The 23,662-nt window shown below is 45.9% G+C and overlaps 1 protein-coding gene across 6 annotated transcripts in view; it reads left to right on the plus strand.

Moving 5' to 3' along the window:
* Positions 1-23,662, plus strand: part of MAN1A2 (mannosidase alpha class 1A member 2) — a 300,076-nt gene that overhangs the window by 75,344 nt on the left and 201,070 nt on the right. For all 6 annotated transcript variants that reach the window (XR_255681.4, XR_010599037.1, XM_042852063.2 and 3 more), the window contains exon 3: positions 21,687-21,783. Coding sequence is in view for 4 of the 6 variants with exons in the window: in XM_042852063.2 (XP_042707997.1) it covers positions 21,687-21,783 (97 nt within the window). In the remaining 2 variants the exon portion in view is untranslated. The remainder of the gene's footprint in view (positions 1-21,686; positions 21,784-23,662) is intronic.

The following is a 23,662-nucleotide window of genomic DNA, read 5'->3' on the forward strand; positions in this document are numbered from 1 at the left end:
GCAGGCATGGAGGCTGAAGGTGCTGTAGACTAGGAGAAGCACGTTGTGCAGCAGCAGCGACATCTTCCCCTACTCTGCAAGTCCTGGTTGATGGGAGCCATTAAGATTCCAAACCACCATTAATGGCCCACACTTTGCATAATTACAATAGCCCCTCAGAGTTATATTTCATATTTCTAGTTTCAGATACAAGAGTGGTACATTTATACAAATAGGATGATCACACTCAGTAGATTATAAGCTTTGTAATGATACCTTATGTCAAGGCTGGATCCCCACTTTGAACTTTAGGGTACAAATGTAGGGGCCTGCATGAAAACTTCTAAGCTTAACTACCAGCTTAGCTCTGGTTCCGCTGCCACCATTTCCCAATTTTTCCCTCCCTGGGAAGCCCTGGGAAACCTCTCACCAATTCCCTGGTGAGTACAGATCCAAACCCCTTGGATCTTAAAACAAGGAGAAATTAACCATCCCCCCTCCTTCCTCCCACCAACTCCTGGTGAACACAGATCTAATCCCCTTGGGATCTAAAACAAGGAGAAATTAACCATCCCCCCTCCTTCCTTTCACCAACTCCTGGTGAACACAGATCCAATCCCCTTGGATCTAAAACAAGGAGAAATTAACCTTTCCCCCTCCTTCCCTTCACCAACTCCTGGTGAATCAAGATCCAAACCCCTTGGATCTTAAAACAAGGAGAAATTAACCATCCCCCCTCCTTCCTCCCACCAACTCCTGGTGAACACAGATCTAATCCCCTTGGGATCTAAAACAAGGAGAAATTAACCATCCCCCCTCCTTCCTTTCACCAACTCCTGGTGAACACAGATCCAATCCCCTTGGATCTAAAACAAGGAGAAATTAACCTTTCCCCCTCCTTCCCTTCACCAACTCCTGGTGAATCAAGATCCAAACCCCTTGGATCTTAAAACAAGGAAAAATTAATCAGGTTCTAAAAAGAAAGCTTTTAATTAAAGAAAAAGGTAAAAATCAGCTCTGTAAGATCAGTATGGAAATTAACCTTACAGGGTAATCAAACTTAAAGAGCTCAGAGGACTCCCCTCTAGTCTCAGGTTCAAAGTACAGCAAACAAAGATAAACACTCTAGTAAAAGGTACATTTACAAGTTGAGAAAACAAAGGAAAACTAATACGCCTTGCCTGGCTATTTACTTACAAGTTTGAAATAGGAGAGACTTGTTTAGAAAGATGTGGAGAACCTGGATTGATGTCTGGTCCCTCTCAGTCCCGAGAACGAACACACTCCCAAACAAAGAACACAAACAAAAGCCTCCCCCCGCCCAAGATTTGAAAGTATCTTGTCCCCTTATTGGTCCTTTAGGTCAGATGCCAGCCAGGTTACCTGAGCTTCTTAACCCTTTACAGGGAAAAGGATTTTGGAGTCTCTGGCCAGGAGGGATTTTATAGTACTGTACACAGGACAGCTGTTACCCTTCCCTTTATAGTTATGACACCTTACAAGAGACCTTTTGCATGAAGCATATTCCAGTTACATTATATTCACTCATTATCAAATTTTTATAAAATCATATAGACTGCAACACCCCCCTCCCTTCTGAACGCCGCAAGCTAGCTGATTGCTGTGGCAGGAGGCAGGGGGAGGAGGGGAAAGGCACTGATCTGCAGGGTCTGCCGGCAAGTGAGAGGTGCTGGGGGTTGGGGGTGTAGGGGAGCTGATGGGGGGGGCTGCCAGCTGTGGACAAAGCGGGCAGCCAAACGACGTTATAGCGAAGCATTGCACAACTTTAAATGGAGCATGTTCTGTAATTGAGCAGGGACGTAAGATCGAAATGATGTTAAGCGAGAGGACGTTAAGTGGGGAGTTACTGTACTGGGATTTCTTTTGTCCCTGATATATTTTAATACTTCCTTTTTATTGTTAACTCTAGCTGCTATAGATATTTCACTGATATCTTTAGTTTTTCTTATTAGTTGTCTATATTTCATAGCCTCTTATTCACAGTCATTGCTATCAACTTTCCCTTTCCCCCATTTTTTATACATATGTTTCATTGCTGGTTTCATTTTCTTAACCATGGTGATTTTTAAAATCAAATCAGCATCAATTTGTAATAGTGGAATTGTGGGGTTTCGGAGTCTAGTAAGATAATCTTAAACAATTCCCAGTTGTTGCTTACATTTTTCTGTTTAAATTTTTTCCTCCCAGTCATAGATTCATAGATTATAAAGCCGGAAGTGACCATTGTAATAATCTAATCTGCTCTCCTATGTAATACAGGCCATATGAATTCCCTGAATTAATTTGTTTGAACTAGAGCATATCTTTTAGCATAATATTGATTTAAAAATTTCTAGTGACAGAGAATCTCCCATAACCCCTGGTAAATTGTTCCAATGGTTAATTATTTTCACTGTTAACATGTGCAATTTACTTCTAGTCAGAATTTGTCTTCCATCCATTGGCTCTTGCTAGAACTTTGTGTGCTAGACTGAAGTGACCTGTATTATCAAAATTCTGTTCCCCATGTAGGTACTGAAATGTTGCTCATCTTTGTTTTAAATTTTAGGACACTGGCTTTTATAAAGAAAAAACCCTATATATTATTACTAGTGTTTTGTTAGTATTTTATGCTACTCTGTATATATTCTGTAACTTGCTTCTTTGGTCTTTGTCCTCATTTAAAATGAGGTGTTGAGCTCACAGTTCAGTAATTTTCCTTTTTCTCAGTTTTTAAATGTAAAAAAGAATATAGACATATATGTATAGAGACAGCACCGGAGAAGGAATCATTTTATATTTGCACACTTTCTTCTTTGAGTGATTGCTCATGTCTATTCCACAATAGGTGTGTGTGCTCACCACGTGCACTGGTGCCGGAAGTTTTTCCCCTAGCAGTACCCATAGGGGAGCGCCCCTAGCGACCCCTGGAGTGGCACCTCTATGGAGCAGTATAAGGGGCGCTGTGCGCTTCCTCCACCCTCAGTTCCTTCTTGCCGCCAGCGAAGGTGCATCGGAACTGCTCTCTTCCAGCTTGTCTGCAGCTCTCCTCTTGAACTCTTGTTCATTCATAGTTAGTAGTACCTGTAGTTAAAGTAATTTAGATTAGTGTCACTTTAGTTTAGTGCGCCTGGGTCGGGGCATGCCCCGTGCCCCGGGTTTTAAGTCGTGCGACACTTGTAGGCAGCCGATGCCAGTGAGTGACCTGTATGCGGACTGTTTACACTGTCTGGGGGAAACCCGTCTCAGCGATCGCTACTAGATTTGCAGATCTTTCAAGCCTCAGACCAAGAAGGAAAGGGACATTCGACTCTGAGCCATTCTGATGGAGTCGGCGTTGACCCCGACTCCATCAGAATGGCTCGGGTACCACGGTGTTGGTAAGTGGCGACCCTTTGCTGCCTTCCACCAGTCGGCACTGCTCCCCATCCACGGGGCATGCCAAGAAGGCTAAGAAGAGGTCTTCTCTGCCGAGGCAGCAGAACAAGACCGGGGACAGACTAGACTGACTTTGGGCAATTCTTGGTCCCCGTCGGCCTCCAGGCCTCTGACTCAGGTTGAGCGGAGTAGCCCGGCCCATTCGATGCAGGCTTTCCCGGATGTCCGGATGCCCTCCACGCTGGAGGCCCTGCAAGCGGCCCGGGATGTTATGTCTCCCCTGGTACCAGGGGCACTGCCACCATTGGCTCCCTGGTCCAGAGGCAAGCCACCGCTTCGATCCTCGCAGTCACTGCCTGGTTGGTACCATTCGTGGTTGAGGGAATGTTCCCGACGCCGTTCGCCGCTCAGTGACCGTCCTGTGCATAGTCCACACCGGTCACCGTCGACCCCCATCAGGTTGTTTGGCTGGGTTCCGACTGACAGGGGTTCCAGGCACCGCTCGGCCTCAAGGGACCACAGTGGAAGAGGTGCCAGCGGAGTTCAAACGCAAGGGGTACTACTCCTGCTATTTCCTTATCTCGAAGGCCAAAGGGGGCTCAGGCCCATCCTGGACCTGTGAGGCCTGAACCAGTACATGATAAAGCTCAAGTTTCATATGGTCTCTCTGGCCTCCATCATCCCCTCCCTGGATCCTGGGGACTGGTATGCCGCCCTCGACCTGCAGGACGCGTACTTCCACATCCATATATTCGAGGGACACAGGGGCTTCCTCCGTTTCACAGTTGGGCAGGAGCACTACCAATTTACGGTCCTCCCATTTGGCCTGTCCACTGCCCCCAGAGTATTCACAAAGTGCATGTCTGTGGTGGCGGCCTACCTCAGACATCGTGGAGTCATCATCTTGGCCGAACTCATGAGGGGTCGGACGATCTCCACTCAGCGGCTCTCCAACTGGATCACCTCATGTATCCATTCCTGTTATGACCTGGCGGGAATCCCTCCGCCGTCGATTGTAAGGGCACACTCGACTAGGGCACAGGCCTCGTCTTCTGCCTTTTTAGCCAATGTCCCCATTCAGGACTTTTGCAGGGCTGCCACATGGTCTTCAGTTTACATGTTCACCTCGCATTATGTGATCGTCTCCCAGACCAGGGAAGACGTCGGGTTTGGCAGGGCTGTACTCCGTCCCGAGAGTCTGTGAACTCCTACCCACCTCCAACAGATATAGCTTGGAATCACCTATTGTGGATTACACAAGAGCAATCACTTGCAGAAGAAAAGACGGTTACATTTTCCGTAACTGGTGTTCTTCGAGATGTGTTGCTCATGTCTATTCCACATCCTGCCCTCCTTTCCCTCTGTCGGAGTTGTCTGGAAAGAAGGAACTGAGGGTGGGGGGAGCGCGCAGTGCCCCTTATACTGCGCCATAGAGGCGCCACTCCAGCGGTCGCTAGGGGTGCTCCCCTATGGGTACTGCTAGGGGAAAAACTTCTGGCGCCAGTGCATGTGGCGAGCACACACACCTACTGTGGAATAGACATAAGCAACATATCTCAAAGAACACCAGTTATGAAAAGGTAACTGTCTTTTCAAAAGATTCTTAATTCTCCGGAAACAAGTATGGGATAGCCAACATGCTAAACATGGCCACAAGCTACATGTAGCCTCCTGGAGTTCAGTGAGGCCAGTTTACTGTAGAGATGAAGTCAGCAGAGATTAGGTGTCCAGTATACAAAGCAGATTGTTTTTTTTTTTTTTAAATCAAGATACAGCATTGTATGTGATAAACTTTAATTTTTATAGGTATATATAATTTTCAAGTGTGAAAGTTAAAAGTATGATTAGCATCTTATAGATATTTAAGAGTAGGTTAGATAAATGTCTATCAGGGATGGTCTAGACAGTATTTGGTCCTGCCATGCGGGCAGGGGACTGGACTCGATGACCTCTCGAGGTCCCTTCCAGTCCTATAATCTATGAATCTATGAATCTTGTGTAGTACATGGAAATTAGGGTTGGCTCTGGGCAATATTTGGGCCCCTACTCTCACTAGGAATGAGCTCACTAAGGGAGACTATGTAAGCTAATATACACCTGACAGTTTAAAAGGTAACTTTCATAGTAGATAAATGACGTCACTTAGCGAACAAAATACTAACTTTATACTTGGCAATCTGTCATCCACAACTATGGGAAACTTTTGACCTTGAGTGATCATTGGGATTTCTGTTCGTACAGAAAAAGGAAAAAAAGACTTGTTTTTCCACAGTATGGTAAATAAGCTGCTAGACAGTTTGCTTTGATTGGTAACTGAGAGAACCTGCATCTGAAGAGGATAGTGAGTCTGTCTATCTGAGAGCATTTTTTAAATGAAATGACTTGTTCAGGTTGTCAGTAATTGTAATTATAGAAAGCTCAAGCCCTCTTAGGTTGTCTGGAGATTGAGCATATGCTCTAGCACTTGTAACATATTACTAAACCCATCAATGTCAGTGGCTCAAATTTTAACACACAGAAGCTGATGAAATTTCTGAACAATACAACTGAAAGTTAAGGGGAGACTTGATCACAGTTTATAAGTACCTACGTGGTGAATAAAATGGGTTCTTCAGTCTAGCAGGGAAAGTTATAAAAAGATCCAGTGGCCGGACATTGAAGCTAGTTAATACTGGAAATAAGACACAGATTTTTAACAATAATTAACCATTAAAACAACTTATTTAATGATGTAGTGGATTGTCCATCATGGCAATTTTTCAATCAAGACTGGATATTGTTCTAAAAGGCATGCTCTAGTTCAAACAGAAATTAATTCAGAGAAGTCCTATGGCTTTGTGTTATAAAGATTAGGTGATCACAAGGATCCCTTCTGGTCTGAGGCTCTATTAAGCATTTACAATGTGTAAAACTCACTGCATGTGATTTATACAAAACAAAATGGTTATGTACTTTACACACCATCTTTGGAAAACAGGCTTTCTGGGGAAGTTCCAACCACCCTCCTCCCACAAATCAACCTACAAAGAAAACAACAACAACCCAAAGTAAAATTTTCGCCCCCAAAATAGAGAAGAGCCAGAGATTCTATGAAGTCCTCTAGGGACTTTGCTATTGGTGTATATTTTATGTGGAGGATACTTCGCTACTAAGGCAAGGGCTGGCAACATAAAACCCTAAAACAGATAGAGATGGATAGATTTGTATAGTTTAATGCAATCGAGAACTAAGGTACAGTGTAAATTTACCAGTTGAGCCCATTATTGGAGAGCAATGGTGTATTTTTTAAGATAGCAGAAATGCCACAAAGTGTTAGGCTTATTTGCACACCTTTTGCTAAACTCTCTTCTGTGTCTCCCATAGCAACCCCTTAGAATATATGCATAATGTTCATTAAGCAAATTCTTTATGCCAGAGGGTGTAATAGACTTCATTTCTGATTATATTGCATCTCAAAGTTATTAGTGTAAATGTTAATGCCGTTATTGACATACAAGGTGGCTTACTTGCAGCAGACTAACAAATTTTAAGGTGTTTTCATTAAGACAAGGGATATCTGCTCTGTTGGTAAATTTGTATCTCAAGTCAGTGGTGCCAAAACAGGAGGGTCCCAGGGGGCCATGGCCCTCCCACTTTTCACCATGGCGGATTCCGCCGCCTTCCCCTCCTCTTCCCCCCATGTCCCTACACCTTGGGGGAAGAGGCGGCCTTGGGGGGAAGAGGAGGGGCCTGGCGGGAAAGGGGCAGGGCAGGACCTCAGGGGGAAGGGAGGGCAGGGCTTCGGGGGGAAGAGGAGGGGCACGGGCAAGGGTTGCAGAGGCTGGGGTCCCCCTTACTTTTGGGAAGGCTCTCCCGTCCCTGTTTCAAGCTGCAGGAGTTAAGGTGTTTTTAAAATGCTTGTTTATTGTTACAACATTACATAAAACCATAAGAATGTCCATATTAGCCAGTATCCTGTCTTTCAATAGTGGCCAATGCCTGTTGCTTCAGAAGGAATAAACAGAACAGGTAATCAGCGAGTGATGCATTCTCCGTTGCCCATTCCCAGCTTCTGGCAATAGAGGCTAGGGACACTTCAGAGCATGGTTTTGCATCCCTACCCATCCTGGCTAATAACCATTGATGGACCTATCCTCCATGAACTTATCTAGTTCTTTTTTGAATCCTGTTATAGTCCTGACCTTCACAACATCTTCTGGCAAAGAGTTCCACAAGTTGACTGTGAATTCACGGGTGCCAGGATTGTATAATTTTTGGTGGTGCCCATAATGCGTCCAAGCAGAGCCGTCCCATCCATAGGATGGAGTGGGGGCAACCGCCCTGGGCCCCGTGCTTTGGGGGGCCCCGTGCTTCAGAGGGACGCAGGGACCAGGGCGGCCTGGAGGGCTAGCAGGGGGCCTGGCACCAGCAGCAGCAAGCGACCCGGCCCCAGCCCGTCCCGCTACTCCCCGCCCCACCGGTTGCCCTGGTCTGCCCTATGGACGGGACAGCTCTGAAAATATAAGCCCCAACATTGGTGGAGCTTTGCCCACATTCCTGAATATTGGTGGAGCATGGGCATCTTGGTCCCATATAACTCGCTGCCTATGTTTGTTTTAAACCTGCTGCCTCTTAATTTCATTTGTTGACGCCTAGTTCTTGTGTTATGAGAAGGAGTAAATAACACTTCCTTATCTACTTTCTCCATACCAGTCATGATTTTATAGACCTCTATCATATCCCTCTCTAGTTGTCTCTTTTCTAAGATGAAAAGTCCCAGTCTTATTAATCCCTCTTCATGTGGAAGCTGTTCCTTACCCCTAATAATCTTTGTTGGCCTTCTCTGTACTTTTTCCATTTCCCCAATATATCTTTTTTGAGATGGGGCGACCACATCTACACACAGTATTCAAGATGTGGGCGCAACATGGATTTATATAGAGGCAATATGATATTTTCTGTCTTATTATATATCTGTTTTCTAGTGATTCCCAACATTCTATTCGCTTTTTTGACTGCCGCTGCACATTGAGTGGATGTTTTCAGAGAACGATCTGAGTTAAGCATGGTCTGGGTTTGCACAGACTTGTAAACAACAGTCAATAGTTAACCTTTTATTAAACTTGAATAAAAAATGTTGTATGCACTGTTGTAACTGTGTTGGTTCCAGGATATTAGAGAGACAGGGTGGGTTAGGTAATATGTTTTATTGGACCAACTTCTGTTGGTGAGAGAGACAAGCTTTCGAGCTTACACAGGTCTCTTCTTCAAGCTCTGCGTAAGCTTGAAAGCTTTTGTGTCTCCAACAGAAATTGGTCCAATAAAAGATATTACCTCACCCTTGTCTCATGAATTAAAAAAAAAGTTAAAGCATTTGGTGAAACTTGTACTATTTCCCTTGTCTCTTTTAGCGGTATACAGTCTTTTAAAAGAAATGTCCTCATCTCTCCGTATTTTAGGTGGTAGTAAAGGTGATTTTAAAATGTCCTTGTCAGAGGAAAAAAGGTTAGTTATTGTTTTGGTAGCAGATTTTGAGTGGCAGTAGTTTGTATCATTTTGTTTCCTTAAAAAAACAACAACAAATGATTGACATACAGGTAGAGAGAAAAGAATAGCAAAGATAATAAGAGAAAGCTTCTGTTTCTTACTTGCAGCTTGTTTGCTAGGAATATTATATGCACAGAGCATGATTTTATTATCAATCCTGAGGCCTTGCAAAACTTTATCAGAATCAGGCTTGTGATAAAAGTGGGAATTTTCTGTAATATTTTATTAACAGTATGGGTCTCAGTTGACCCATTTGAGTTGGTGGTGTTACCCCCTGGATGCAGAACGATTAAAATGCTTCTCCTGGAACAGAGAAAGGGAGCTGAGGTGTTTGGGTCACAGCTGTCTGGTGTGGTATGAGTGTGCCAAAAGGAGGTGGCTGGAATCAACCATTAATGGAAGACTCTACAGAGACAACAGAAACCTCAATGACTAAAGATTAACTTTTAAAGCAAGTTACTTCCACCCACCTCTCTGCCAGAAAGCAGAGCAAAAAAGACTAGCTGAAGAACAATGGATTGAATGTGTCAAGGCTCTCAGATACACAGCTGTCATTTGGGACTCAGAGTCAAAGGGACAGAGAGAGTGAGTCAAGATGGATTCTGCTGAAGGAGAGCTTGGTAGAGCCCTGCTTCTGCCAGTAACAACTCTTTGATAACCTAAGTACTTCCTGATGCTCTATTCCAGTTGACTATTAAAACTGAAGCTGGGTTGAACAAGCTGCCTGATGTTGCTGCAAGTGCTTACTGATATGTATCGGTGTCTGAAGGGAGTAGAAAGTCAAAAGTCTAGCTCAGGCAGACTTGCCTTTCAGAGCTAACGTTGAGAAACAGGTGGTGCTGGAGCCGAAGGGACAGTCTCAGAGGCACTGTGGCTATGTTGGCCTACACTTGTGGAAAAGTCTGACCCCTTGGGGGTCTGGTATGCTAAAAGGGATACTCCCAGGACAGTGTTTTCAACGGCTCAGGTATAGCCCAGAGCCTGGCTTCTTGGTTTAAGATAGAGCATTGTATCCTAAGAGTAGAATTGGCATATGTTGTACCTTCATATTAAAGATGTGAGCAGTCACGAGCTGCACTTTGACTGTTGCTGTGCTATGAGTTATATATATTTCCTAATTGTTCCCTTGCTGCTCACCATAGATAAATTCCAGCCCAGAAGTCGTAACCAGTGTTTTTGTACCACTCTGTTTGCTCATTATACTTAAAATGGAGATTGTGGTCTCGTTTGATTTTTAGAAACTGCCTTGATTTTTTGTTCTTCCCCTTCTTGTATCTATCACTAAGACACTTTCACATAGGAAAGTAGGACAACAATTTCATTTTATTCTTCTTTGTTATGTCTCTTCAGACTCTCCCCTTTTTTAGAAATCCTTCATATCCATAAATGGAAGATATTGATTGAACAAAACTTACCTCTTCAGGAAACATGACTCCTGAGCATTGTTCATACCACTGTCTCTCTTGCATACTGTATAATGGCTTTACTTAGTCCCTATTTCATGTTCAGAGGGAGACTTTAAACTCTTTGGAAAGACGTATCTGTTTTTTAAAACCTTTGCCTGCTTTTGGGGATGAGCAGTAATATACTCTATAAATCCACCTTTGGGAAGAAGTTATGTAATTACTGTATGATACAAATGGGATGTTAAAGTAGTACAGAAACTTTTGAACAATGGATGGTGAATGGTTGCATACCACTTTAGAGGAGGAGGAATGTTTTGAATTATGTAGACTTTTCATTTCACATTAGTGATGTGTTCTGTGCAGGTAATTTTAGACGAGCTACAATATTGGGACTTGCTCCAAAAACCATTGAAATAAATTTAGAGACTTGCATTGTCTTCACTGGGCTTTAGATTCAGGTCTTCAGTTATTGAATTAAATTAGAGGCAGTAACATAAGGGAAACAACCAAATAGATGAAGTTCAATGTTTTTGAACAGTAAAGAATATTCTAGCACTTCATGGTCCCATTTAGTGTGAGAAACACTTTTCTGATCACTTGTTCATGAGCACTTAAGATTTCAAAATTGTTGGTCTGACCAATCTCTCAAATAAGTTAAAATAAAATATTGTTGCTGTTGTGATTGTCTAAAGGCATTTTGTTGTATTCTGTTTGTTCTCCTATGTCCTGTTATGCCAGCGTTTCTCTTTTTTTATTTTATTTATTTTGGCAAATTTTGACTTTCACGTAGTTCTATTTAGTTTTGTCCTTGCTTTAATATAAATTGTATTAGGACAATCTGGAGTTTGCTAATCTAATCTTCAAAAGATTTTCTGTATATTTAAAGGTATGTCTATTTTCAAAGATATTTTTAAGACTTTTACTATTTAACTTTAACCCTAGCAACTAGCCGTTGGGCTGGCTGTGAAGCCCCCTGGAGTTGCACTGATATGGCGCCCTATATACGACCCCGACGGCCCGACTCCTCTTCAGTTCCTTCTTACCGCCAGTGATGGTTGTTGGAACAGTGGTCTCTTGCTTGCAAGTGTCCCATTTATCCCTAGCTCTTCTGCTAATCTTTGTATATAGATACCCATTGTTAGTTAATAGTTCTCACTTAATTGTTAATTGTAGTCTTTAGCGCCTGGGGGGGCTTCCCCTCCAACACACACCCTGCAGGGCCTCGGGGCATGCCGTTCCAGGGCTTCAAACCCTGTAGTTCCTGCGCTAAGCCTATGCCCACGGGCGACCTCCATGACTCCTGCCTCCAGTGTCTGGAAGAAGCCCATCAGTTGGACAAGTGCAAGATCTGCAAGGCTTTCAAGCCTCACACCAGGAAAGAGAGGGACATTCACCTAAAGCAACTCCTTATGGAGTCAGCCCTCCGCCCACAGCAGGACCCGGCCCTGAGCGCCTCAGTACAGAGCGCTCCTCCTGCGGTGCCGTCTGCGGTACCGAGAAAGGACTCGGCACACCAACACAGGGGCCACCGGTCCCCCGGGCCGCAGAAGCATTCTCCCTGGCACCACTCTCACTCACCGGTTGCTCGTAAGAAATAGGCCAAGGGGAAGTCCCCCCCAGTGACCTGCCACAGACTCTGCACCCTTGGAAGGGGACGGTGCAGGGAACGGGCCTATCGCCGACAGACCCTCGATTCAGGCACAATCGTCACGGGCCTCTGTCTCCCCAGGAAGCCCCACGCTCCTGGACTCACCGTGGCTGCATGTGGGGGAGGTCATGATGCCTTCCACTCTGGACACCTTTGAAGGGGGCTCATTGAGATGACGGTGCCCAAGTCTCCATCTTTGAGGCCTCCCCTCCCTCGAGGCATGGCACCGTCCAGAGGCAAGCTGGCCATTATTTGGACCGTCTGCCCCCCAACCAGGATCTCTGCGCCGTTTGGAGTCCCGGTGCCGCTCTGAGTCCTGGCATCGCACCTATCCCTGCGCCGGTCCGACTCGCGGCGCCGGTCCGACTTGTGCCACTGGTCTCGCAGCCCCAACCCTTGGCGCTGCTCCTGCTTGAGGTGTTTGTCGGTGGATAGGTCATGGTACCGCTCGAGGTCCAGGTCCCGCTCTGTGACTTCACGGCACCGCTCTCAGCACCGGCCTCAGCCTGCACCCTCCGGGCATCGCTCGAAGGACTGGCACCGCTCTATGCAGTGGTACTGCTCTACATCGCAGTACTGCGCCCCATCCCGGCACTGCTCTGCCTCTACCTCTACCTTGCAGCACCGCTCCCCAACACAGCACTGTTCCCGCTCACGGTACCGGTCCCTGCTTCGACACTGTCCTCGATTGCGGCACTACTCTACATCACGGCAACGCTCTTCATCCTGGCACTGCTCCCCGCCTCGGTGAGGCTCCATTTCGTGGCACCACTTTACTTCGCAGAACTGCTCCACATCCCACCATCGCTCCCCGCAGCGGCATCACCCTGCACTGCAGTACCCATCGACGTTGAGACCCTGCTACCCTTCACGGCATCCATCCCATCCGTCGGAGGAGGATGCCTCCCTGATGCAGTCCCGCACCACTCACCCTTGGCCATCCCGCTCGAGATCATCCTCCCTCAGATCAAGCAGGGCATCGGGGGCATGTGAGGCACCCAGATCAGGGCCGGGGAGCCTAATGCAGGACACTTTGGCATCCCAGTGGCAGTCCCAGTGGCAATTCTGGACCCCTTGGGTATACCATAAGGCCCAGGGTACCCCTCCTGGCGTCCCTCCGTTTTCCCATTCAGGATCTCGCCTCCCCGAGGCAACCCTCAGTCGCCCACCCCAGGACCCACCACAAAACCTGGACCCAATCCCACATCCGCCTGTGGAGGCTGCAGCTGGTGCACATGAGGACTCTTTCCCTGAGGATCAAGAGGCTGCCACAGAACCGGTCCTGCCAGTGGCTTCTTCCTTATCATCCCCTGACAAGGCGGTGGCGGCCACTTCCACATCTGGGCCACCACCTATGGACTACAGGGCCCTACAGGAACTCCTGTGACGGGTGGCCCTGAATATGAATCTCCAGGTGTAGGAAGTGGTCAAAGATGAGGCCCTGTGGTGGACATTCTGGCACCAGAGGGGCCCTCTAGGGTGGCCTTACCAGTTATAAAGACTGTTCAGTCCAACACCAGGACTATTTGGCAAACACCTGCCTCCATTCCCCCTATGGCCAAAGGGGCTGAGTGCAAATACTTTGTTCCCACTAAGGGATATGAGTATCTCTTCACCTACCCTCCCCCATGCGCTCTTGTGGTGGAGGCGGTGAATGAAAAAGAGAGGCAGGCCCCTGCACCCAAATCAGGAGACGCTAAATGGCTTGATTTGTTTGGAAGGAAAGTTTATTCCATGGAGGGTCTCTCTCTCAGGATCGCTAATCAACTTGCGATCCTGAGCAGATACAGCTATAACTCGTGGTCCTCAAGCTTAAAATTTAAAGAGCTTCTCCCCTCTGAGTCACAAGCGGAGTTGGGGGCCATTGCTGAGGAGGGCAGAGCTGTTCCTCGGACTTCCCTCCAAGACTTCCTGGATGCTGCGGACTTGGCGGCGCGTACTCTGGCATCCGGGATTGCAATGCCTGGCTCCAATCCTCTGGTCTTCCCCCAGAGGTTCAGCAAACAATACAGGACCTTCCCTTTGATTGCCAGAGCCTATTTGCTGACCAAACAAATTCCACACTGCATAGCCTAAAGGACTCCCGGAACACAATTAAGTCCTTCTGTATGCACACTCCGGCGACCCAAAGGAAGCCCTTTAAACCACAGACCACCCAGCAGCAGTTTTTCCCCCGTAGGCTCAGACAGGACTTCTCCCGTAGGAGAAACAGATATAGTCGTTGCAAGTCGTCGTGCCCTCCCTCTGGGCAGGGCCAGGGGCATCCCAAACCCCTTCTGGGCCCTAAGCGCCCCTTTTGAAGGAGCGCATGAGGACAGATTACCAGTCCACAACCCGGCCATTCATCCTCCTTTCCTGAACCGTCTATCCCGCTTCTACCATGCATGGTCTCTTATTACGTGGGACTGGTGGGTGTTCCGCAGCCGTCCAGAGTCCAATGTCCGAGCCAGGAGAGTCCCGGCGGAGTCACCAGAAACTATTACCGAAATATCGGGTCCACCTGGCTGAGAGCCAATGACAGCCAGATAGGGATAAGGAGGAGTTGCTTTATTCTGCAGAATAAAGGAGAGCTTTGCACCTTGGTACAAAAACTCTGTCTCATACACATTTTACCGTTCCAGTTATCATCCTGGGGATTTGAAATCCCCATGCCTATAATTACTTACTCCTTTCCTTCCTCTATGCCCTCAAAGTTTCCAACCTGTTTTCCAGTCATGAAGCCATACCGACCTGCAGTCCGGATACCAGGGGCACTGGCGGTCTATTTCCCTTAGGGGGTCCTCAATATGAGCGACCGGGACAACGATGCATGATCGCTGCCGTGTAATCTTGAACTCTCTTGTGTGCTCCTTCTGGGCACTGGAAAGTTCGACCCCCATACTCACGAATAAGGGGCGGCAAACAGCCGCGGGCGCGCTCGGCATATCCAGCCGGTGAGTATGGGGTCGTCACGTCAGGGTCACCAGCTGTGGTGACAACGCAGGAAAGGAAACAGAACACCAGGTCTGTGGTAGCCGAAAAGCCCCTCTACCTCCAGGAACTTTTCCTGGGGCTTTTATTCTTTACACTTCCCTGCTTACAACGCTTCTCATTGGTACAAATCTTGCGCATAGAAAAGCCAGGCAGTATACATGCACATAAGATAACGAACCCATCTCTTGAGCGCGTGAACACCAGCTGCGAGGGTACAATCAAATCAGCCAAATAAGTTTCCCAAACACAAACGCTGGATTGAAGGTCACTCCTGCCTCGTAGCCATGGGAGCAGTTTGCTGCGCCTGTGGGCTGACGATTCGGGAGCTATGCATCCCTACAATGGTCTCCCTGAGCACAATCATCCGTTCCCTAGACCCAGGAGACTGGTATGCTGCCCTCGATATGAAGGACGCTTATTTTCACATTTCGGCACTGCCTCAGCCTGCACTCTCCTGGCACCGCTCTATGCAGCGGTACTGCTCTGCATTGTGGCACTGTGCCCCATCCCGGCACCGCTCTACTTCGCAGCACTGCTCTACCTCGCAGCACTGCTCCCCAACACAACACCATTCCCGCTCGTGACACCGCTCCCAATCCTGCTCACAGCACCGGTCCCCGCTTCGACATGGTCCTCGATCGCGGCACTCCTCTACGTCCCCAGAGCGAAAGGGGGCCTCAGGCCCATCCTGGATCTGTGGGAGCTCAACAAGTTCATAGTCAACTTGAAATTCCGCATGGTCTCCCTGAGCACAATCATCCCTTCCCTAGACCCGGGAGACTGATACGCCACCCTCGATATGAAGGATGCTTATTTTCACATATCTATCACCCTGGCTCACAGATGGTTCCTCCGCTTTGTGCTGAACAAGGTGCATTATCAGTTCACAGCCCTTCCATTCGGGCTGTGCACAGCTCCTCACGTCTTCACCAAATGCATGGCGGTTGTAGCAGCTTTTCTCCGCTGCCACCACGTGCATGTCTACCCTTACCTGGATGACTGGCTCCTTTGGGGCCGCTCCCGTCAGCAGGTGGAATCGCAGGTGCAGATGGTCAGAGACACATTTGAATGTTTAGGTATCATTCTCAACGTCAGCAAATCTGTACTCACACCAACTCAAAGAATAGAGTTCATCGGAGCAGTTCTGGATGCAAATCAAGTGAGAGTGTTCCTGCCAGAGATGCGTCACCTGGCCCTTTCGCAGATAATCAGCACCCTTGGCAGCTTCCCCAGCACCACGGTGAGGCAGTGTCTCAGACTGCTAGGCCATATGGCATTCTGCACTTACGTGGTTCAACATGCCAGGTTACGACTCAGACCTTTGCAAGCATGGCTTGCGTCTGTGTATAGCCCGGGCCACGACAGCCTGGACATGGTGCGGACCATTCCAAGACACACCCTCGATTCCCTATGGTGGTGCTGGAACCCCGCATGGTAGGCGCCTGGGTTCCTTTCCACCCTCCCCAACCCACTTTGACTTTGGTAACAGACGTGTCCGTGTTGGGCTGGGGAGCGCATCTCGGAAGCCTGACAACACAGGGCTTATGGCAGGTAGAGGAACTGGCTCTACATATCAAAATCAACGAACTCAGGGTGATCTGCCTCGCCTGCCAAGCTTTTCTGTCCCGCTTTCAGGGCCGCAACATAGCGGTATTGATGGACAATAACATGGCCATGTTTTATATAAACAGGCAAGGCGGAGCCCGATTGTTTCCTCTCTGTCATTAAGTCCTTCTACTGTGGGAATTTTATCTAGCCCACTCCATCCTTCTCCAGGTCTCATACGTACCGGGCGTTCAGAACGTGCTGGCGGACAGCTTTAGCAGACATTTCCTCATGCATGAGTGGTCGATTCACCCGGACATCATCCACTCCATCTTCCGCAGCTGGGGGTCTCCCCGAATCGACCTGATTGCCACATTGGACAACAGGAAGTGCCCAACCTTTGGCTCCTTCAGTAGCCACAGTCCAGGCTTGATCGCAGATGCGTTCATGATTCCATGGTCAGGTCAGCTGCTATACACCTTCCCGCTCATTCACAAAGTGCTTCTCAAAGTCCGCAGGGACAAGGCAGACATCATACTGGTGGCCGCAGCTTGACCTTGCCAGTGCTGCTACTCCACCCTCGTGGACTTATCGGTCCAGTCACCGATATGGCTACCTGTCACCCTGACCTCATTTCACAGAACCACGGTCAAGTCCTTCACCCAGACCTTCAGTCTCTCCACCTCATGGCCTGGAGAATCTGTGGCTGAACCAGGCAGAGCTCGCCTGTTCCGACCCGGTGAGACAGGTGCTTCTGGAGAGCCGCAAGCCATCTACATGAGCCACATACAGGGCGAAGTGGTAGAGGTTCTCTAGCTGGTGCGCCCAAAGGCAGGTACTTCCACTCCAGGCTCCCATCCCTGGTGTCTTGGGCTATCTTCTGTACCTGAAAGACCAGCCTCTGGCATTTGGTTCTCTCAAAGTCCATCTCGCGGCTATTTCGGCGTTTTACCTGGGCGATTCCAAGCGTTCGGTGTTCATGCACCCCATTGTGGTTTTGTTTCCTGAAAGGTCTGGAAAAGATACATCCCCCGATGAAGCCCCCTATTCCGGCCTGGGATCTCAACCTAGTCCTCTCCCGCCTCATGGGCCCTCCCTTCGAGCCCTTGTTCACTCCTTTACATCTCTTGGAAGATTGCCTTCACATCAGCACGACGCGTTTCTGAACTGCGGGCCCTCACCTCTGAGCCTCCGTACACTATCTTTCATAAAGACAAGGTGCAATTTAGACCTCATCTGACTTTCCTTCCCAAGGTGGTGTCCCATTTCCATGTTAGCCAGGACATCTTCCTGCCAGTCTTCTATCCAAAACCACACAACAGCCCTAGCGAACAACAGCTGCATTTGCTGGATGTCAGGAGGGCACTTGCTTTTTATATCGATCGTACGAAGCCATTCCGCAAGACAACCCAGTTGTTCATTGCAATAGTGGAGTGGATGAAAGGTTTGCCAGTCTCTTCCCAGCGGATCTTCTCCTGGATTACGGCGTGTATCTGCGCTTGTTATGACTTGATGAAGGTTCCTCTGCCTGCTATCACTGCTCACTCCACGAAGGCACAGGCCTTGTCGACAGCCTTGCTGGCCCATGTACCTCTCCAGGAGATCTGCAGAGCTGCAACGTGGTCTTCAGTGCATACTTTCAATGTCACACTACACCAATCTAGGTAGGATGTGGTCTTTGGCAGAACGGTACTTTGGTTAGCAATACCTTGACTCTGACCCCACCTCTGAGGTAAGGCTTGGAAGTCAGCTAACTGGAATTGATATGAGCAAGCACTCGAAGAAGAGAAAATGGTTACTCACTCTTTTTATAACTGTTGTTCTTCGAGATGTGTTGCTCATATCTAGTCCATTCTTCCCACCTTCCCCTCTGTTGGAGTAGCCGGCAAGAAGGAACTGAATGGGGGTCAGGCCGGCTGGGTCATATACAGAGCGCCATACCCGGCGCCACTCCAAGGGGCTCCACAGCCGGCCTGACGGGTAGCTGCTAGGGAAAAGTTTTCCCACAGTCATGCACACGACGTGCGCACACACCTAACTGGAATAGATATGAGCAACACATTTCTTGGTGGAAAAGGTGTTCTCATAGTTCTATTAGCACTTCAATAACAGAGTATGGAGTTTCTACACTGATCTTAGTCAAAACAAAACAAGTAATTTCACCTATATGCTGCAAAGGGTACTCCAGATCTTGCAGCTGAAAGGAGTTCATTAAGCTCCTCTCTACTGTCTTGAAGGAGGACGAGGAACAAAATGTTTTCATGGACATCATCACCGTGAGCAAGCAACAGTGTAGGATGGGACTAGAGCTATTTTAAATATATGATCAGATCTACATTTCAAACTAGACAGACATTAATCATTGCAATATGTAGCAATTAGAATGTTAGATGTTGACTAGGATTTGAAATAAATTACATAGTCTCAGTTCTGACCCATAGTTTCAGTCTGTTGGTAACTGTAGTATTTTAAGTTGGGTCTCTAGCTAAACATAAATAAGTCCAAATTAGCCCCTGTACAGAGAGTACAGGTCATAGGGGCATATTTGGATTTGTTGGCAGCCAGGGCCTTCCTTCCCACAGAGAGATTCGTTACTCTGTCAAATCTGGTCAAGACAATTCAAGGAAATAAGGAACTGTTTGTAGCTCCTGGGTCATTGTCAGGGTTCCCTCCTCACTCTGAACTCTGGAGTACAGATGTGGGAACCCACATGAAAGATCCCCTAAGCTTATATTCCACCAGCTTAGGTTAAAAACTTCCCCCAGGCACAAATTCCTTTCCTTGTCCTTGGATGGTATTGCTGCCACCACCCAGTGATTTAAACAGACATTCAGGGAGGGGCCACTTGGAATCCTATCCTCCCTCCCCCAAAATATCCCCCCAAGCACCTCTGTAAAATCAGGATGGAAGGTAATTTTACAGTGTAATAAAAAGATTTAAAACATAGAGGATTCCCCTCTAGGCTCAACTTCAAAGTTACAAAACAGGAATAAACCTCCCTCTTAGCATAGTGAAAATTCACAAGCTAAAACAAAAGATAATCTAACACATTTCCTTGCTATTACTTACAATTTTTGTAATTTTAGATGTATAATTTCAGTAGGAGCTGGGTTACCTCCTTGGTCTCTTCTTTGTCCCGAGAGGGAACAAAAACAAAGAGCACAAACAAAAGCTTCCCCCTCTCCCCCTCCCTGATTTGAAAGTATCTTCTTTCCTCATTGGTCCTTCTGGTCAGGTGCCAACTTGATTAATTGAACTGATTAACCCCTTACAGGTAAGCGATTCTGTACCTCTGGCCAGGAGGGATTTGATTTTACTGCATACATAAAGGTTGTTACCCTTCCCTTTATATTTATGACAGTCATATAACAGCTTGCATATTCATGACTGAGCACACAAGATTACACCTCCGCTGCTTTCAGGGCTGGTTCAGGAGGACCCCTCGGTCCCAGCCTGGAGCATCCTCTTACACCCCAAATCCCTCATTCCCAGCCCCAACCCAGAGCCTGCACCTCCAGCCAGAACCCTCACCCCCTCCTGTACCCCAACCCCAATTTTGTGAACATTCATGGCCCGCCGTACAAAAAGTTTGCCCACCCCTGATCTACAGGGGTGCTACTTGAAGAGGAAGAAAGAGTTACTCACCTTGTGCAGTAACTGTGGTTCTTTGAGATGTGTGTTCCTCTGGTTACTCCACTACCCACCCTCCCAGGAAAGTAAAGGAAACAGACATACTTGATGCTCAATACAGAGGGCCCCAATCCATGACTGGAGCCCCTATGTGCTACCACAATATAAATAATTAATAAGAGTGTTTATTGCTATATATTATGGGTGAGATTTTTGAAAATGTCTGTTAAATAATTCCTGAGTTACTTAGACACTTTAGAAATTCCCAACCCATGTGAAAACAAAGCTCACTCTTTGTTAAATGGTAGAGCAAGTAATATTTAAAGAAGGAATTACAAACCCACAGAGAGAGAGGGACACAATAAAAAGGATGTGTGTTCCACCTTAAGTAGATAAAACCAATTTTATGCATGAGTGTAGAAAACTGAGTTCATTTGTATGTTGCTTCTTGATGCTTTTAAAAGGGGTTGTTAGAAAAATTTACACATTGACTCACTCTTTGTGTTTCCTTGTCTTTAAAAAGGGATAGTGTTACTTACCAACTTACTTTATATAAATGTTATGATTATTAATTGGCTGTTGTGTATTTATGTCAGTTGGAATGTGTAAAGTGCTGTATAAATAAATGCTAAGTATTATTTTTATTATTAGGAAATGGGTCTGCTGTTTGTTTGACACAGTTCACCTACTGTGCAGCATTGTGGTCTATTAGTGCTCTACAAATAATTACCAGAATGTCTAACACAAATTTGTGAACTGTAATGAAATGGCAGGCCTTCTGGAGCTCTTCTCTCTTCACCTTTGGTGTATTATTCATCTGTTTTTTAATATATGTATCATGGAGCTAAAGATGGATAAGTCCAACAGTATTAGATCATCTAATCCACTTCCCATGGGTCAATGCAGGGTGGTCCCCTACAGAATATTTTCTAGCAGTGTTTCTCAAGTGTTTTCCTACTGGGAAGCCAGCTTTTGGAACTTGTGGCAACCTCCCCTCATTTTGCGTGGCAAACTGGTGTGCTGTAGGCAAGGTGTCCCTGCTTTGCCACATAGTAACTTGCTCTGTTGGCAAGCCCTAAATAATTCCTCCTTGCTCTCCTAGAAGTATACACCCTTCCGATATTTGTAGATTCTTGTCGTATTATTGCTTAGGCAAGTTAGATTTAGGCCAAGATTTTTAAAAATGAATGTTGTGCTTAGGCTCCTGAGTCCAAATATAGGCGCCGAAATCAGCAGCCTGAATTTCAGAAAGGCTGAGCACCTAATAGCTCCCACTGAAATTAAATTGACTTAAGTTACTATTTGTGCTCTCAATAACTCCTGGTTAAAAAATCACAGTTTTATGTCCTTTGACACTGCTGTAGCATGTACAATGCATCACTCCTCTTTACTGGAGTATTTTAGATACTCTTGAGATGTTTTTGGATCAAAGACTGTTCGTCTGAGTCTGCCAATTGTAATTGATAGAAATAGAGTCAGAATAATCATTAATATGTTGTGGTGAGCTTGAGGCATAGAAATATTCAGATAAGGAACTAGATTATAAAACTGCATCGTCTGAGTAATCCATATTAACTGAATCTAATATTTCCCTTCCTCAGATGATGAAACATGCCTGGGAAAATTACAGGCAATATGGATGGGGGCATAATGAACTCAAACCCATTGCCAGGAAAGGACATTCCACCAACATATTTGGTAAGTTATACTTTCTGTTACTTTAGTGCTTCTGTCCTCTCCTTCCTTCTCATAACGCTTTTTTAGAAATTCCATATGGACTTTCTTAGTATAGTACACTGTACTGTAAATATTGTAAAATACTGTGAATCAGAGAAAGCTATTAATGCATCATTTTAATGACCATTCTTATCCATGTAGAAACTATTTAATGGGATTTTTTTGTGACAAGTGCTTTTAAAACGTATTTTATTACTACAGTTATAGTGCTGAGCTGGGCTTATGAACAGTATTATTTTGATGTGCATACCAGTCATAATAATGTGGTAATGATATTTATGAAGTGCCATATGTGTTACTCATTGTGAAATGTGTAGAAATACAGCATGCCTTCTCCGCATGCTTGAAGTTAAACTCTCAAAATTTAAATGCAATACACATAGAAAAACTATTTGTAAGAAGATCAATTTATGCAGTAAGTGAGTCTGAAGGAGGAAAATGCAGGAATTTAGGAGCAACTCTAAACTTAGGAGTTGAATGAAAAAAGAGTAGAGCTCAGAGCACAAGAATATGGGTTTAAACAGGTATGAAGTTTTAAAAAGGCTTGAAGGTAAGAATGAGGAGTTTGATTTTGATGCAGGAGAGAGAAAGCAGTGAAGGAATTCAAGGAAAGGAGTGTACCTGGAGTATTCCCATATGAGTGTCCAAACAGTTCAGAGATGCAAGATCATTCCCTTAAACCACTATTTATAGATCCTGCTCACAGAAGACAACCTGAACAATGTCCTCACCCACGTGGGTTTTGTTGAGTAGCAATTGCAGACTGAATCTGTGAATTTCCATTGTTGAAGACAATGATCCTTGCTTTGAAGTTAGTATTCTGCTTCCTTTGCATTCACAAGTAATTTAGTTACAGTGATATGCATAATGCAATTGCCTGCCATTATATTATAATAGGAATAGATAAGAAAAAACAATACAAGTAACATTTTATTCGTTTTCAGGCAGTTTACATATCAAGTAAATTATCATCTTAGTGCTAACACACACTTTTGATCTAGGGCTAATTAAGTTCAGGAATATACATAATGTAATGCCTATAGATAAGTGAAGACAATATCATTTACATTTCCTCTGAGCTAAATTAACATTCGAGTGAATTAGTACACTTAACATTTCTTTGATAGTCACACACAAGTGAATTGATCTATTGCTCTGACCTGAACTGGCCTGTCAGTGTCACAACACTAAAAGAGCTCACTCTGTTTAGCTTATCAAAAATAAGATGAAGAGTTGGTTTGATTACAGTGTATGAGTCTATTCAGGTAGAGAAAATACATAAAAACATAAGAATGGCCATACTGGATTAGACCAATGGTCCATCGAGCCCAGTAGCCTGTGTTCTGGCAGTCGCTGGTGCTAGAGGCTTCAGAGGGAATGAACAGAACAGGGCAATTTACTGAGTGACCCATCCCCTGTCATCCAATCCCAGCTCCTGGCAGTCAAATGCTTATGGATACCCAGAGCATGGGGTTTAGTCCCTGACAATCTTGGTTAATAGCCATTGATTTACCTATCCTCCATGAATTTATCTAATTCTTTTTTTGAACCCAGTTATACTTTTGGCCTTCACAATGTCCCCTTGGCAATGAGTTCCACAGGTTGACTATGCATTGTGTGAAGAAGTACTTCATTATGTTTGTTTTAAACCTGCTGTCTGTTAATTTCATTGGGTAACCCCTGGTTCTTGTGTCATGTGAAGGGGTAAATAACACTCCCCTATTCACTTTCTCCACAACATTCATGATTTTATAGACCTGTTATATCCTCCTTAATTGTCTCTTTTCCAAGATGAACAATCCCAGTCTTTTCAATCTCTCCTCCAATAGAAGCTGTTCAA

Source organism: Chrysemys picta, chromosome 1, assembly GCF_011386835.1.
Source record: "Chrysemys picta bellii isolate R12L10 chromosome 1, ASM1138683v2, whole genome shotgun sequence".
In the NCBI taxonomy this organism is placed as follows: domain Eukaryota; kingdom Metazoa; phylum Chordata; order Testudines; family Emydidae; genus Chrysemys; species Chrysemys picta.